The sequence below is a fragment of the Nymphaea colorata genome, chromosome 6, assembly GCF_008831285.2.
Source record: "Nymphaea colorata isolate Beijing-Zhang1983 chromosome 6, ASM883128v2, whole genome shotgun sequence".
Taxonomy (NCBI): domain Eukaryota; kingdom Viridiplantae; phylum Streptophyta; class Magnoliopsida; order Nymphaeales; family Nymphaeaceae; genus Nymphaea; species Nymphaea colorata.
The window spans coordinates 13519518-13536851 of record NC_045143.1 but is presented as its reverse complement, the minus strand read 5'-3'; the positions used below and the strand labels follow the sequence as shown (position 1 = coordinate 13536851).

The 17334-nt window shown below is 38.9% G+C and overlaps 1 protein-coding gene across 1 annotated transcript; it reads right to left on the bottom strand.

Moving 5' to 3' along the window:
- Window positions 1–6776: 6776 nt before the first annotated feature.
- Window positions 6777–9979, bottom strand: LOC116256696 (40S ribosomal protein S2-3-like). The gene is made up of 2 exons (XM_031633111.2): window positions 9232–9979; window positions 6777–7123 (listed from the first exon to the last, which is right to left on the bottom strand). The coding sequence occupies exons 1-2, from the start codon at window positions 9883–9885 to the stop codon at window positions 6965–6967; spliced, it is 813 nt and encodes a 270-aa protein (XP_031488971.1). The 5' UTR covers window positions 9886–9979; the 3' UTR covers window positions 6777–6964.
- Between the last annotated feature and the right edge of the window lie 7355 nt (window positions 9980–17334).

Here is a 17334-nt window from a genome sequence, read left to right as displayed (position 1 = left end):
CTTGTGCAACTAGTTGATCTCGACTAGGTCCAAGTCGATATACAAAGCATGTGCATCCAAATATACGTGGTGGTAAAAAGAACAAGGTCTTGTTTGGGTAAAGAGTTTGAATTGGTATCTTGTTGTCTATAGAAGAGGATGACATTCTATTTATTAGGTAACATGCTGTTAAGATTGCATCTCTTCAAAATTTGGAAGGCATATGAGAATGAACCATGATAGTGCATGCTACATCCAACAAATGACAATGTTTTCTTTCAACTACACTATTTTGTTGAGATGTATGAGGGCATATAAAATGTGCCATAATACCATGAGATTTATAGAATTCAAGCAGAGAAGTAGATTTGAACTCAAGAGCATTTTGTTAGTGTGACAACCTTGACACAAGAATTAAATTGAGTTTGTATTTCCGATATGAAAGATTTCAAGATACGAGGAGCTTCATATCTGTCTTCCATAAAAAAAACTCAAGTGACTCGAGAGAAATCATCAACAATGGACATATAATAATAAGACGACAACCAACTCAGAACTCGACTAGGTATCCATACATCAACATGAACTAAATCAAATAGATTTTGGCTAGACTGACTTTGATTTAAAGGAAAAGACGTACAACTATGCCTGCCCAATTGACCAACTTCACACTCGATAGAGGTTTTAGAAGAAATTTGAGGACATAACTACCAAAGTTTAGGAAAGGATGGATGACCAAGTCTGAGATGCCATTGGAATGCACTTGAAGGTGAATCAACTAAGAGTGACGCCTCTTTAACGGATGTATCCAAGAAGTAGATTCCATCTCTTCCAGGGCCTCCACCAATCTTCTTTCCAGTCGATAGGTCCTGAAATACACAAGCACCCGGGTCAAAAATAGCTCGACAATTCATCTCTTTAGTTATTGTGAATGATAAAAGGTAGAGCCCCTGCCTTGAAGTTATGGTTCCAAAGGGACAACACCCCCAATAGTAGAAAGATTGCAAATAATGTTCATGATTCACCTAAAACTTGAGAAGCCTATCAAATTGCGATCAGGCTCCACACTCCTCCAGCTGTCCAGCACACCTTTTGCCAAAAAACAGCCTAGAAGAAAAACGCCCTTTAGAATAGAAACACACACATATAAGTAGCGACTTCCATGGCACACTCCTATCGATCTACAAAAAACATGAAAAGGATTCCCAATTGACAATCAGAGAGTGGCTGTGAACTCATACTTTGATTGGATCTCCACCACCCATTAGAAAATCAAGAGAAACTAAGACCACAGGATTGTGCTTTTTCCTGCTTTTGCTAATAAAGAATGTCCATGAGGATACTCTTTTGAAATGATCTACCTTCCATATACTTTTCATCCTTTTCTTTTTAAGCTTTATGATATATTCTGTCCATTAATTGAAAGCATGATATTTTCCATGATTTACTATTTAAAGATCAAACTGGTTTCTAGCTGAACATACTCAATACTGCCTTTTTTCCAGTTTTTTTCTTGTTTTTCTATCATGGTTGTTGAGCCATGGCATGTCTATGGCTGTCTATACATGATCAGTTTAATGGCTGTCACTATGTAGAAAGAGGAAAAGAGAACTTGGCTTTCTCAATTGATTTGATTGGTAGTTTTTCATGTTGATGGTAGCTTGCATTAAGCAGGCTCCTTATGTAAAACAGACTTTACTAAATATTGAACTGAATGATTGAGATTCTTCTACTTTGAAAAGTTTTAGATCCAACCCTCTTGTTGGATGCCAATGCCAGCAAAGCTTGTTCTTCAAAAACCCCAAACAATGGAGGGTCATTTTGGTCCTATGAGAAAAGACAAGTTAGCATATATGTGATATCTGTAACTAGAAGTGGTGTCCAATAATATTGCAAGAGATTCTTTGTTTGATATTATTTAAAGGATAAAGCTATGATATCTTGGAAGTAGGATATACCTAAAAAGTTTCTAATTTTCCAGCATTGTACTGACCTTGGAATATCGTGATGTTTTTGTTGTTGGATATATCTTGGCATGAAACAGAAATATAGGATGTTCTTTTATTTTCCTATTATTTTATTTTATTATTATTATTTGCAAGTGGGAATAGAGATGGTCATGCATGGTAGAAAGGGGTAGAGCCAAGGTAGGGGCCCGCTTGGGCCCTGGCCCCACCTTAATTTAAAAAAAAAATTACATGTAAATTTTAAAAAAATTTGATCGTTCTATAAAAAAAATTTGAAAAATGATATTTCAGTCCTAGTAAAAATTTAGAAACTTTTATTCGACCCCACTTATAAAAAATTTATGGCTCTGCTCCTGATGGTAGATGAAATCCCTTTTCCTCTTGAGATCACAGCATCCAAGCCATTGACATTGCTTGGGCATGGTAACAAACGTTTTCCAATATCAATGCCCAAGCTGACTGTGGAAGCATGAACCGAACAACCTGCCCAAAAAAAAAAGGTATGGTATACAGTTAGCAGCGGTAGCAGCATTGGCTGAAGCCTTCAAGCTTATGCAGTTATGCCTTAACGTATAATTGACATGATATATCTCAGGTAACTATGTTCTTCCTTAGCTCATCTATCATTATCACAAACAATAGCAACAGTGGTTTTCAAAGTGTGATTCTTAACAGGATATAAACACATGATTGGTGGTTTCGCTTCCAAGGCAAAGACGTTGGTTATTGGCCTAGCTCTCTTTTCATTAGCTTGAGAAACTGGGCTAGCTCGGTTCAGTATGGTGGGGATATCATAGACTAAAAGACTGACGGGTTCCACTCCACTACTCCAAACGGAAGTGGTGACTTTGCAGAGTGGGGATACGGCAAGGCAACCCACGTCTCCAACATTGCATATGTAAATCATACTGACAATATTGACATGAAGACCCTTAGCACTATAGACCAGTAATAACTGACAGTGGCTTCTACAGCTTGGAAGTATCTGGCAAAGGCAGTCTGTTTTTCCACATCTTCTACAGTTTGTCATGATTGTGATTCTGCTTGATGGATTCTACAGAAAATAAAGCAAGAGAAGAAGAAAAAAAAAGTAAAGATATAGATGTAGAGTCATAACATTATATAAAATTTAGCTTTAGGGCCATTGATTGTTCATTTTAATTCATTTTTTTGATGTATAATTTGTTTAATTAATAGTGAAATTTCAATTTTAAATAACTTTTCTCTCCAATTGTTTTAAAAAGCCGGCAATGACTTCTCCCGTCATGTATTAAACGCCGGTAGAGGCTGTTTGGGTATATCAAATGAACTTTGCAAAGGTAAATAAGCATGCATTAAGAAACAACAAATCCAAATGTATAAAAGAACTGCCAAACTAAAAAGGGTAATTTAAAGCATGGAGCAAAGTCGTTTGCTTGAGACAAATCTTTTAAGTGCTTTAAGAAGAAAGCGTACAATTTTTGACTCGAAAGTAGTAGCTTTTAATCAAAGTGTCATGTTATGTGTTTGGCAGGCAAAATAGATTCATCGGCTTAAGGGGCACAGCTCAAACGGGTGGCTTGAGATGCATTATAGGATGTGTCTCCAGTTCAACCCGCACAGGGTTATGCTTCCATATTGTATATGCAAGTCAAAGCATATAGAAAGCTCGATACACCCTAGGGGCAAGATGTGCTTTGCAGTGAGATTAACCCTCTGCCCACCATAAAATTGATTTATCTAGAGTTTGAAAGTAAGCTTGAAAAAGGACATATAATTTTGAGTGTTTTTGAGATAAAAATATCCCTTTGATAATTAGTGTGATTTTATCTACCTGTGTTCCTCGGGATCACTGTAGTAGAAGGGGAGAACCAAGAAGAAGTGGTGTTGGATGACCACCAGATGGTGATGCCCTGGAACTCAACCGTGATCTCCTGTTACTCGTCCTCACTCAATTTCAAGTTATCTGTGTCCTTGTCCCGATTGGCTCTCAGCAGCTTGCGGGCAGACGTGAAGACAGGAGCCGAGCCATGAATTTTTTATGAAGGGTTCAAACTAAAGTTTTTAAATTTTGATTATGATCGAAATATCATTTTTTAAAATTTTTATATAGAATAAATGAAATTTTTCAAAATTTACATTTAAATTTAAAAAAAAAAACAAATTTTGAGATGGAGCCAAGGGGCCTTACCTTGGCTCCACCCTGCTTGGAGGAGCTGGCGGCCAGGTAGATGGTGATGAGCTAGACTATCCTGGTGATGCTCCCATACCAGTACTCCTGCCCCGCCTCGTCCATCCGGACCTGCGTACCGGTACAGAACGTCCAACAACCTGTTTGACACTTGCATCAACGGACTGCGGGGCGAGAAGGGGACGTAGTCTTTGGCATGAACATGAAGGACGCGAGGACGGAGCCCCAGCTGGTTCGTGTCCCACCCACCACCCACCATTCGCAAACAAAGATGTTCTCTTCCTTGCCTGCTTTCAGAAATAGCTTGCTTGGAGCCTCGGACCCCTTTTTATACTGTAATGTAGCCGAGAGCGATCGTAGACGACACCAAGTGGCTTTCCCAAGGTTGATTTTCTGCATATCGAGAAGACCTCTCGGGAAATTTCCACGCATTTACCAGGACGGAGCGTTAGGCTGCCGCACTAAACTTCACTTAATTTCTTGTTATCACGATTCACCCTACTACGCCTTCACTTTTCTCAAGAGAATTTTATATATATATATATATATATATATATATATATATATGCTTTATAAAAAAAAGCCAGGAACTTAGTCACTGTTGTCCTCCATGCGCTCGTGTTGGTTCATCCAATCATTAAAAGGTGAGAGTGAGTTGGGTGGGTGCATGTAAACAAAAAAAAATTGAGAATTAAGGTAGTTTAATACTTTTTAAAACCAAATGTTTTTTCAGACCTTTTAGGTTTTCATTACTTTTTTTCACCTATATCGAGAACTTTTTACGGACAAGGGTATTATGGTCATTTTTTGTTGTTGTAGGCTAATTATCCTTGCGTCGGAAAGAAATTATCTGAAGGCACGTACCAGTGCATGTACACGTTACCCACCATGCAACTGCGTGTGCAACTAACATTACTTTTATATCTTTCAAACGTCAATTTCTTTTGACAAATAGAACAGGACATGTGTGGCGGTGTTTGATGATGTGATTATGGTGTCAATGTCTGACCGATTGTTGTAACATTCATAAAAGGGAGAGCTGTATACTCATAGAGTATAGAATTGTTTGGGGTCTTAGTTTAACTTACTGCTATTCCTTTTAACTTGAAAGTAATACATATAATTATTTGTAGTTTAATGGCATAGTACCTGTAAAAAACGACTACCAAACTTTCACCTACACACTAACCCAGTGTGTACCCGACTGGCTATATGATCGCCCACACTGTACTAACAATTTAATGACTTCAAAGAATTGCATTTTTATCTGCCCTGCAATACTGAGCAATACCACATTAGTTTGTCATGTTGGTCAGGTGTGAATGTTTGAATCACAGTTGAGAACATTTTATTTACAGAGAAACTGAGGGATGTCCTAAGTTAAGACGCCAAACATTGGATGGCTTTAAAGACGAACTAAGGACAAAAGAACCGATCTGCAAATTGTTTTCTAGGCTTTCCTTTCAAAAGATGTAGAGTCCTCCTTTCTCATAACCTGCCCCAGTCGTCATCTTCGATTTCAGGCGATTTCAGGTCCTCCAACAAAAAACCAGACGTGGAACACAACAAATGGAAATTGCTTAGTTAATGTGCTTACGGAAATTAGATTAAATCCAAATTTTGGAACATAATAGTCGTCATGAAGAGTGGCTGACGAAGAAAGCGCGACTTGACTGAAATGTGATGCATAAACTAAGGTATTCCCAGGTAAGCGAATTGGAAAAGGTGTTTCAATATGACAATATTTGAAATCAAATTTGATGGTGAGCATAGATGGTGACTAGCATCACCATCAACAAGCCAAGAGTTATGTTTATGAATGGTCATATCGACGAAGATGAGCAGATGAGAAGTTGTTGAAGGTAAAACATATTTCTCTATTGTGAATGGAAATACAGGATCCTTACAGCAGGTTGGTAAGGGCAGAGGGAAATTTACCTCAAATTTAAAAAAAAAAAATTATATGTAAATTTAAAAAAAAATTACTTATGTTATATAAAATTTAAAAAAAATGATATTATATAAAATTTTTAAAAAATAATATTTCGGCCTGGTCAAAATTTCAAAACTTTTCAAAACTTTAATTCGACTTTATCATAAAAATTTTCTAACAATGCCAGAGGAAACCTCGACCCAGGTTGCGGAAAGTTGTCAAACATAACCATACTGTACTTAATTCTCTAGCTTTCCATCGAAGAACGAGAAAAGCAAAAAAACAGATTTCTTAGTTTGAACAACCATTTTTCTCTATAGATCTTCTGTTAGCTTCCCCCGTTGACTAAAACCAAGCAGTGACTCCAATTCCACCTGTGTTTTATTTTTAAAAACCTTAGATATGTCCTCAGTCCTGTCAAACGATTCACAACAAGACGACTGACCCCAAACCCCTTAGCACAATTTCAAAGAATTACAACCTTCATGTGAATAAAAAAAGAACCTATTCAGCCATAGGAAAGGCTTTTGAACAAGAGGGATAACAAACGGTTTGCAAGATCTGGAAAGGCCCCATCCATGTAGGTAAGGGAGCCAGAGGAGGCTCTTAAGATTAATCTGTCATGCACAGCTTCGGCAGGCAGACTAGAATGATGAGCGTGCGCATGCCACAGTTCTGCCAGCACAGATGAAGAACGCAAGAAAGAAATCCGTGAGAAGAAGGGCGCTTAAAAGGAAAACAAAACGCATAGGGCGGGTTTATGACAAATTCTACAAACTCTGAACATATAACGTTCCAGAAAAGATTCAGCCGAAATATTAAAGAAAATATCTGTTCTTGGCAAACCAAAATTGCTGTACCACTGATTCAAGCAAGAAGGGAAAAAGAAACTAATCTTCAAACACAAGAACTAGGTCACGCAACATCCTTCTCAACATCCTCAAGAATTATCGCCTTTGTAGGTTTTGCTAACGAGTCTGTGTATTCCTGGAATGGAGATTTTGTGAATCGAGTCTCTCGCCAGAAATCAGGTGTAAGGAAACCATATGTTTTCAACAGACAGTCGAAGGTTGCCTGCAAGCCAGGAAAAAACAACGATTCATAAAGTCTCAGAAGAAAAAACTCCAAAATAAGCGAACAGAGATAACCCACAACATAATGCAAGGCTAGTAACTAAAACAGCAAGCAAGCACGTTCTGAAATCAAACATGAACTATTTCGCATTTTAGAAGTCATGATGAACAGAAACTTATCTGAAGAACGGATACTTTTTTCCATGAACAAAGGCTTGTGAGACAGCCTCGCCTTTTTCTGGGCTAGTATCAAAGAAACTACTAGCCATTACTCGTTATCAAGACCCACAGTTTGCAAGACGAAACAAAAAACATTCCTTTGCATTTAGAAAGCAACCACCCATCACCAGTTGGAAGGACCAACTGTAAAAATATTGCTTTATGAGCTATCAGGCATCATGATCAAAATAATATCCTTCTTAGTGTAGCATAGAATTACTTTCAAACACATTTTTTGTTCCTAAGTTTATTCTTGAGATCAATGATGATGAACACATTTTTTGTTCCTAAGTTTATTCTTGAGATCAATCATGATGAAATATAATCAACTTAGAAGGCCTAACCATAAAGCCAACAAGGATATGCATTGTCAAAGATCAGAAAGAAACAAGGATGGCAACAGGCATTCCAAGGCAGAAAATATAATAAACAACAATAAAGCGATAATACATGCACAAAGTTTGAAATCACATTTGCAGAAAAACGAAATGTATTGAAGTATAGAATAATAAAGAAAAATTGACCCCAACACAAGAAATCACATTTGCAGAAAAGCAATTTGTCTTAAAATATGGAAACACATTAGCATTGGCGGAGACTATAAATACTAACAACACGACACCAGTGAAAAGCAAATGCAACAAAAAATATCAAATCATAGAAACACATCATTGCAGACATGCCACTCTTCATATCGCAAACATGCAGCTCTTTGAACAAGAGAACCGAGAATGGATATCAACTTGGCAAGCTAGCAGAATTTCAAAATGGTATAGACAAAAAACCAAACTGTAAAGCAATATGTCACATAAAAAGAGTGTGCACTGAAATCCAATTATTGAACCTCATTTTCATTCATTTGACACCTCCCGTTTATGTAAGCAACAAAAGGAACTGGCAAACCAACAATTTTGTCACAGTCAATCGATTGATTCCAAGTCAAAGGCATCCATAAGTATTAAAAAAAATTACAAGCCACAAAAAAGGCAAAATAAATAACATTTGTAGCTTACCAAAAAAGAACGCCATCTTTTCTCATCATACTTATACGTAGGCAAGAGCAAGTCAACAACCACGACAACTGGATCGTTATTTTCCTCTAATCAACAAGATGATGCATTATCGGGCACATGTATAGGTAATGGCTACTATGTAACGGCATTTTCGGGTCTTTTCATAAAGAAAGAAATGATGAAGAGACAAGAAGCTGCACGAGTTCAACATGCTTAAAAAGATTCTCTATTTTTCTGGGTTGGAGTGGGGTTGAGAGGGAGTGGGTGCAGGTGCGGATTCAAGCAGTTATTTACCATTATGAGATCAGGATTCAGGAACTCACTGTAACTAAAAAAACTAAAAAAAGAAAAGTATCAATAGTTGGAGAGTACCGAAAGAAATAGTTTTCCGTTAAGCAAAACTACTGCAACTTTGTCAAAAAAGTTGCCTAGCAAATTCTTATACATCCAAACTGCCGAAAGAAAAATGTACAGCCCACCATACAAACAACAAAAGTCACAAGCCAAATGTTTATCTTTGAGCAAGCAACACAAAGTAAGTTAAATAGCAACAACACTTCATCCAGAAATAAATTTAAATAACAGCAAGTTATCTTCATAGAAAGAATGGAAGAAACCAACCAAACCTGCGGTTTGGGTGATTCTTTTAGAATTATAGGAAGATCAAAAGAGACAAATTAAACCCATTAAAATCTCTAATAGTGGGAAGAAAATAGAAATGCACTAGGTCAAAAAAATTTAGTTTTAAACCCAAAAGAACACTCCCAAAGCTTTCGCTTAGACATTGACTCAAATCAACAACGAAAAGGCCAAAGAAGACACGTTTCCTAGTAAATAAAAGGAAAGAAGCAGAAATGCGAGAAGTTGAAAACAGTACCTTGACAAAGTTACCAAGGGTCTTTGTGGAACCGCGGGAGGAGGTGAAGACGTCCTCTATGCCGGCGAACTGAAGCACCTTCTTGGGCACACGGGCCGCGACAATCCCGGAACCCCTGGGTGCGGGCACCAGGCGGACGGTGACGGAACCGCACTTGCCGGTGACCTTGCAGGGAACAGTGTGGGGCTTCCCAATCTTGTTACCCCAATAACCCCTCCTCACGGGGATCACAGAAAGCTTGGCCAGGATGATGGCACCACGGATGGCGGTTGCAACCTCCTTGCTGCACTTAACACCGAGACCAACGTGGCCGTTGCCGTCGCCTACGACGACGAAGGCCTTGAATCGGGTGCGCTGCCCAGCACGGGTCTGTTTCTGGACGGGCATGATCTTCATGACCTCATCCTTAAGCTGGGGGCCCAAGAGAGTCTCAATGATCTGATGCTCCTTCACGGGCAAAGAGTGGAGGTAGATCTGCTCCAGTGTTCGGATCCTCCCTTCCTTGACGAGGCGACCGAGTTTCGTCACCGGCACCCACTTCTCCTCCTCGTCACGGCGGGCGCCCCCACGCCTGCCACCTCCACGTCCACCTCTGCCGCGGTCGCCGCGGCCACCCCGGCCGAAGCCGCGGCCAAATCCTCCTCTTTCAGCCATCTTCTGCGTCTAACTCCGGTGGGTATCTCTACCGGCTGGCGTGATGGCCGATCGATCAAGGGAAAGCAAGCACAGAAGCGGAGAAGGATAAGAAAAAGAGGGGTTATAAAACGAGGCGTCCCCGCGAAAACCCTAGCTCGTTGTGATAGAGAATTACTATAATGTCCTTTTCTAGGGTTTCTCATATGAGACTGGATCTGGATTCGATTTAGAAAGCGAAAGTGCAGAGTCAAATGTAGAATTGTAGATTTTATGGAGCAAAATCGGGGCCGAAGTCGAACATGGTAAAGGTTAGTGCGCCGGATACTTTGCGCTTCAATAGTAAAGTTGTGGTTGTTTTCTGCGGATTTGAAATATGTATGAGATTTTAGATTTATAGATTTAAAATCAACTTATTTTTATTTGACTTTTGGTTTTTAATATGTAGCATGCATTATCCATGCTAGTAAGATTTTTCAAAACACACCTTTTTATCAGCATGGAATCTAAGATAGAAGAAAATACCAAAAAGATGGCACGTTAGAATTTTAAGAAATCAAAATTTTATATATAAATTTTTAAACATTATGATTTAATTAATATAAAAATTTTGTAAAATTATATTTTAACCTCTTTTAAAATCTTAAAACTATAGTTCGGCCTCTGCAACTAAAAATTCATAGCTTTACCTGTATAACCAACTCCATTATTTCCATAAACCTATTTTAATCAAATTGAATGGTTTTAAATTGGCAAATCATACAACTTTTCTCATATTCTTATTTGGATTCAACCTAATGGTTGACCTGTTTATAAAAATTAGCTGATTTTTATTGGAATTGTTCTAATGGGACTTAGAAAGCTTTGAGCGCTGACGAAACAACGGTTAACCTTTGAATTACAAGGCAAATTTGTTCAAACCCAATTTAACATTTATGTTAAAAAAAATCGTATGGACAAAGGTAGCGAATTTTTATCAATTGATGTATACAATTCTTCCAGGAAAGTGGGATTTTTCACCAATGAATGTGTGCTTGCTCCCCTCAACAAAATTGATGTGTCAAGCATAAGCACTGATGCTTCCTTCAAGTTGTACATATTAGAAAACATAAGAAAGAAGCGACACAGAAGGGAGCAACTGCAAATTTACGTGGTTCGGCACTTAGGCCTACGTCCACGGAGGAAGAAGAGGCTGCTATTTTATTTATCCTCGCTTTTTTTTTACAATCAATAAGAAGAAGGGGGTTTCATACATTTTGAATAGGACGATAACCAAGGGATGGTTATTTGATCTTTCCAAAAAAACAAATAAGATTTCCTTCCTTCTCATCATAACTGGAAAATATTGCTGATCTTGATTTTTTGGCAACACCAATCTTCTTTCACAAATCTCACAACAATCTCCCCCTCAAGTTCGAGGACAGATGTCAATCTGTTCCAACTTATTTACAATGCTTTGATGCTTCTCACATGCAAGGCTCTTGGTGAAAATATCGGGCCAACTGATTTTCACTTTTGTCATGACAAGTTTCGATAGTCCTATCTAGAATTTTTTCTCTAGTGAAGTGATAGTCAATTTCAATGTGTTTGGTCTGTTCATGAAAGACCAGATTTGCCCCGATATCGATTGCAGCCATATTGTCGCATATAAGCTTTATAGGGTCTCGTATATCAATATTCATATCCTTTAGAAGGGTTTTAATCCAAGCAAGTTCACATGTACATCCAACCATAGCTCTATATTCTGCTTCAACACTTGATCGAGCAACTACAGATTGTTTTTTGCTTCTCCAAGTTATAAGATTTCCTCTAATGAAGGTGCAGAAACCAGATGTAGATTTTCGGTCATTTGGATCCACTGCCCAATCTGCATTAGTATAACCCACGACATCTAGTGGCAGATCGTGTTTCATTAAAATTCATTTTTCAGGACTTCTTTTCAATTGCCTCAAGATTCTATGGGCAACTTCAATATGAGTTGATCTAGGAGAATTCATAAACTGACTAATCAGACTTACGACATAGGATATGTCTGGTCATGTAACAGTTAGATATATGAGCTTGCCAACGAGTTTTTGAAAGCTTTGAATATTCTCGACTAGTTTTCCTTCATCTTTCTTAATTTACAATTTGCTTCAAGAGCTGTCTCTGCTGGTTTGGCACCCAAGCATTCTGTTTCATTCAATAGATCTAACGTATATTTCCTTTGGCAAAGAAAGACTCTTTTGTTTGAGTGTGCAACTTCAATCCCTAAGAAGAATTTTAGTATTCCCAAATCTTTGATTTCAAATAGCTGATTAAGATAGTCTTTGACGCGTGGCATAAAATCAACATCATCACCTGTCATTATTATGTTGTCCACGTAGACTAGGAAAATACAAATTTTAAAATTCCTCAAAGACATAAACATAGTATGATCAACACTGCTTCTTTTGAATCCCAATTTTGAAAGTGCATCACTGAGACGAGAGAACCAAGCTCGCAGTGACTGTTTCAAACCGTATAGAGCATTTTTCAACTTACATACGTACCTGTGCTCATTCTTTATGCCTTTGGGAGCCTCCATATAGACTTCTTCGTTGAGTTCACCATGAAGAAAAACATTTTTCACATCAAGTAGAATGAGAAGTCATTTCTTGTTTGCTGCTACTGAGATTAATGTTTGGACAGAACTCATCTTTGTAACAGAAGCAAAGGTTTCAGTATAGTCAATACCTTTGGTTTGAGTGAATCCTTTGGCAACTAAGCGAGCTTTGTAGTGCTCTACACTCTCATCGCTGTTATATTTTATTTGATAGTCTCACTTGCATTCAACCAACCTTTTGCCATCAGGTAGAGGAACTAGATCCCACGTCTGATTTTTTTTCAGTGTCGCAAACTCCTCTTCCATTGCATTGCGCCACTTTGAATCAGATTTTACCATCTCATAAGTTTTTGGTTCGTGTTGGGAGTATGTATTTAGGATATAAGATTTATAGTGAATGGGCAGATTTTCGAATGATAGGTATTGGTCTATAGAATGGTTTTTGTTTATTGTAAGATAGGTGTAATAGTTACTAAATTTTGTTGGTGGTCTAGTAGGCCAGGTGGATCGTCTAGTGGAATTTTCTGGTTGGCTTGAGTTGCTATTGGTGGTCTAGTAGGCCAGGTGGATCGTCTAGTGGAATTTTCTGGTTGGCTTGAGTTGCTAAAGTTGTTGGTGGTCTAGTAGGCCAGGTGGATCGTCTAGTGGAATTTTCTGGTTGGCTTGAGTTGCTAAAGTTGGAATTTGGTTTGTTGGGAAGTGTGAGAGGGTTGATGCTGGTATCGGGTTGTTGAGTTCCTAGAGGCGGAAGTACGGTTGAGGTATTTGAGACAGTTTTGTCTAGTTCAAAATGGAGTTCAACCATCGGCAATATGGGCTGCTTCTAGCATTAGGAGTTTCATAGCTGGTTTCAACCAATTGGCAGCGTGGGTTGCTTGATGGGATTAGCCACATTCATTTCCCCTTGTCTTTGATGATCAAAAAAAGATTCCTGTTCAAAAAACTTCACATCACAAGATATAAGTAACCTTCTAGTGACTGGATCATAATATTTATACCCCTTCTTTCTACTAGAATAGCAGAGGAAGATGCTTTTGATGGCACGTTTTTCAAATTTGTTTCTAAATTTTTCTTGTGTATGAACATAACACTTGCATCTAAAAACTTTAAGATGCTTTATAGAAACTTTTTTATTGAGAAGAAGTTCTATAGAAACTTGATTTTCAGTGTTGGAACTTGGTGCCTTGTGGACAATATAACAGGCCGTAGCAATCGTGTCATTCCAGAAACAAAAGGGAACATGCATGTAAGTCATAAAAGATCGAGCAATATTCAGAAGTTGCATAATTTTTCGTTCAGCTACTCAGTTTTATTGTGCACAAGAATACTGAGGTCGTATTCATTCCCTTTAAAAAGGTTTCAAGAGCATCATTCACATATTCTTTTCTATTGTCAGAACGAAGTTTTTTAATTTTTACTCCATATTGAGTATGTACCATCTTGGAAAAATCTTTAAATGCACCAAAAACTTCACTCTTATATTTAAGAAAAAATAGCCAAGTCATGCGAGTCTTATCATCAAGAAATGAGACATAATATCTAAATCCAGAGTATGACGCTTCTGGGGCTGGTCCCCAAACATCAGAATGAACTAAATCAAAAATATCCTTGGATTTTTCAGTAAAAGATTGATATGGTAATCTCGTAGACTTAGAAAATTCACAAGCATCACATGATTTATTTTCAACTGTAAGATTTATAATAAGACGAGTTAAACTTTGATATGAGATGTGACCAAGTCTGACATGCCAGGTCCAATAGTCAGAGTGTCGGTCTTGCTTATCATTCACCATAAGGATGCAACAATTTTCGTTCATCACGTATAACCCATTCTGCTCATGCCCTCTACCAATCTCTCTGTTCGTCACACAATCCTAAAATATCACATCTTTTGAGGAAAAAACAACCAAACAGTTATGAGACTTGGTTAATTTGCTTACTGACATGAGATTTGCTGACAATTTTGGAATATATGAAACTTGACATTTTTGCCCTTTCTTAAAAAATATTGTTTCACTGTATCCTTCAACAGTAACTGGCGATCCATCAGCTGTAAAGAATGATCATTGTCTTGTTTTGTCAAGATTAATCAATTTTGTTAAGTCACTAAACATATGATCAATGGCCCCTGTATCTACGATCCAAGTAGGACGATTTGAAGTAGCGGTCAAAGCAAAGTTGTTACCTTCTGAATTGTTGGTGGGCTGAGATGATATTAAATTGGTCTTTGCGAACAGTTGAAAAAAAAATCTCAAGATCATCCTTGGTGACAAAGTTGGCTGTATCAAGATTGGTGGAAGCCACAGAATTGGTGGAGGATGTCGCTTTGTCTCTTGTTGGTCTCCCAACCAGATTACAGCATTTTTCACAAGTGTGACTAGACCGCTTGTAGTGGGTGCATCTAAAATTATTTCTTCATTTCTGATAGTTGAAGTTGGCATTGGGAGGTTTGTTGGTGTTCAGAATTTTTTTATCCCCTTTGACAAAGTCGGCTTGAGCAACGCACGCCATTTTTTCACAGCTTTCTTCAGAAATTTTAGTTTTGGTATTGGAGTTCATAACTTGTCTTCGTGCAGCCTCTCTTTGTATCATTTGACAGACATTGTTGCAGTTAGGTAGCAGAGTGGTATTGAGGATTTGACTCCTAATACCTTTATAATCAGCTCCTAAACCTGCCACAACTTGAAGATTTTGTCTTCCTCAAATCAGATCTTGTGTGTATCAGGATCAGTTGAAGTAGGCCTATGTCGCATAAGTTCATCAAATCGGCTTTTGAGTTCTATGTAAAGATTCAACGGCTTGTCACCCTTCATAAGATTGGCAATCTCGACTTGAATTTGATAGACCCGTGCGAGATTATTTTGTTCAGAAAAGAGTTGTTTTAACTCATCCCAAATCTCCTTTGCAGTTTCTTGATACATAAACAAATTTGAAATAAAGGGTTCCATGGAATTAATGAGCTACAACATCACCATATCATTTTCAGATTGCCAATTATCAAATTTAGGATATGACTTGTCAGGATGATTGATCTTCCCGTTTATACATCCAACCTTGGAAGCTGCCTTAGCTCAACTTAAGTAGTTAGTGCCATTCAAGAGGGTATTGGTGATTTTCAGAGGCTAGGCTGGCTGCTTTGCTTATTGCTGTTGAGACGTCTTGAATTTTATTTAGTCTCTTGCTGATTATTTGCCATGGAATAATAGAAAACAAGGAACCAAACATAGCTCACAAAGTTGCAGAAACATATTATCGAAAACAACAATCAACAAACAAGGAAAGACGTAGATTTAAGAGCAGCCAATCAATCCCTCGTTTCATAATTCACAGGAATGGATATACACGATCAATCATGCTCACAATAATCTCAAAACAAGGGAGATGAGAAATAAATCACCCGATAATGAAGAAACCGTAATTCCCTTTTAGAAAACCCAAGATGGCAATGATGACCTTTGATCCTTCTTCCTGGATCCCAACAGCAGCTGCCGGCAATCAATTTGAAGTCCCTGGATAAGAAGGTAGCTTCCTCGATTTTAGAGAGGGAGGATGGTTCAAAGATATTTGACGCCAAGACCTTAATAAGGAGGCACCAAGAAATAAACTGATGAAGAGAGAAGGCATATGTGCAGCAGTTACAAAACAGGGAAGAAGCAGTTCACTGCCTTCTTCCTCCTCTTGCTTGTCTTTGCTGACGCCTGGATCCCCAGCGTCCACACCGACAGGCAGTGGGAGAGTGCCCATGCTACCTTCTATGGTGGCAGCGTTAGAGAATAGGCGGCACTAGAACAATTGATAGCTCCTTGTTAACAGCTCCATAAAATCTGAGAATTTACAGAGTTGATTTACGGACGTAGGCGATTCTATTGAACCTCTGCTTGACAGCTATCTGTAAGATCATTTGGTGGGCCGACATATGTCTATGAGGAATTTCAGACATTATTGCTGTATTAATGTAAATATCTGCTTAAGTGATTGCATTTCGGGATATTACGTCATTTTAGATGGTATGGGGTAATTTTGAAATGTATAGATACCGGTACGGAATTACGGACTCTTTGATGGGTAGAATCCGTAATTGTCCTTATTATAAAATGGTAGTGGTCCCTGGGGTCGTGCAATGGTTGCCTGAAACATTGGTTTCTAGGGTTTTCCTCTTCCCCATCTGAGAGAGAGACCTCAAGCGCGCCGTACGTACCCTGGAAGACCCTGCTGCGATCTTCCCGTGCACTAGATCAGATGGATTCAGGTACGCTTCCGCTTCAGTTTAAGGTTTCGTTTATTTCAATGATTTAGCATGAGCATGATCCTGTTTTAGGGTATATACTTTTGGTTTTGTATATGCGTTATGGGGAGAAATCCCAACATTTGGTATCAGAGCCTATGCTTGTTGTTGAATCGTTGATCTTTTGGTGTTCTTCCCATTTGGATGTTCCTTTCCTTCGACTGCAATTTTTGGTTTTCAAATAAAAAAAAGAAAAAAAAAAACATCGAGTGGGCAAGCAACGGAAGCCGTCGGGCTTCCGCTGCAGTCGCCTGAGACGCAGGGGGTATGGCAAAGGACGGCCGGTCTTCGGCGGGCGTCCGTCGCTAGAAGGCGACGGCCGGCTGCCGGCCGTCCTCGCTCGTCCCGCCGGTGGCTCCCTTGCGTCCATCGCAGCCACAAAAGGGGAAGGAACGGGAACGGGCAGAAAAAGGATTCAGCTAGGGCAACGATTTCCGGCCCTCAGGCAGGCGTCGGCCGGCCCTTAAGCGACGGCCGGACGTCCGCGTCCTGGCGCCATCTGCCGGCAGCCACCCACGATGTTGGGTGGCCTGCCGGCGGCTTTCTGGCTGCCGTTTCAGCCGCCCAAGACCAGCAAAGGGGCAGATGTGCATAAGGTAGA

Bases quoted from the DNA above. Each gene is read 5' to 3' on its own strand.
- LOC116256696 (XM_031633111.2), bottom strand. From the start codon at position 9,885: ATGGCTGAAAGAGGAGGATTTGGCCGCGGCTTCGGCCGGGGTGGCCGC. The intron at 7,124-9,231 runs GTACTGTTTTCA...CCTGGCTTGCAG, and splicing joins CCCTTGGTAACTTTGTCAAG to GCAACCTTCGACTGTCTGTT.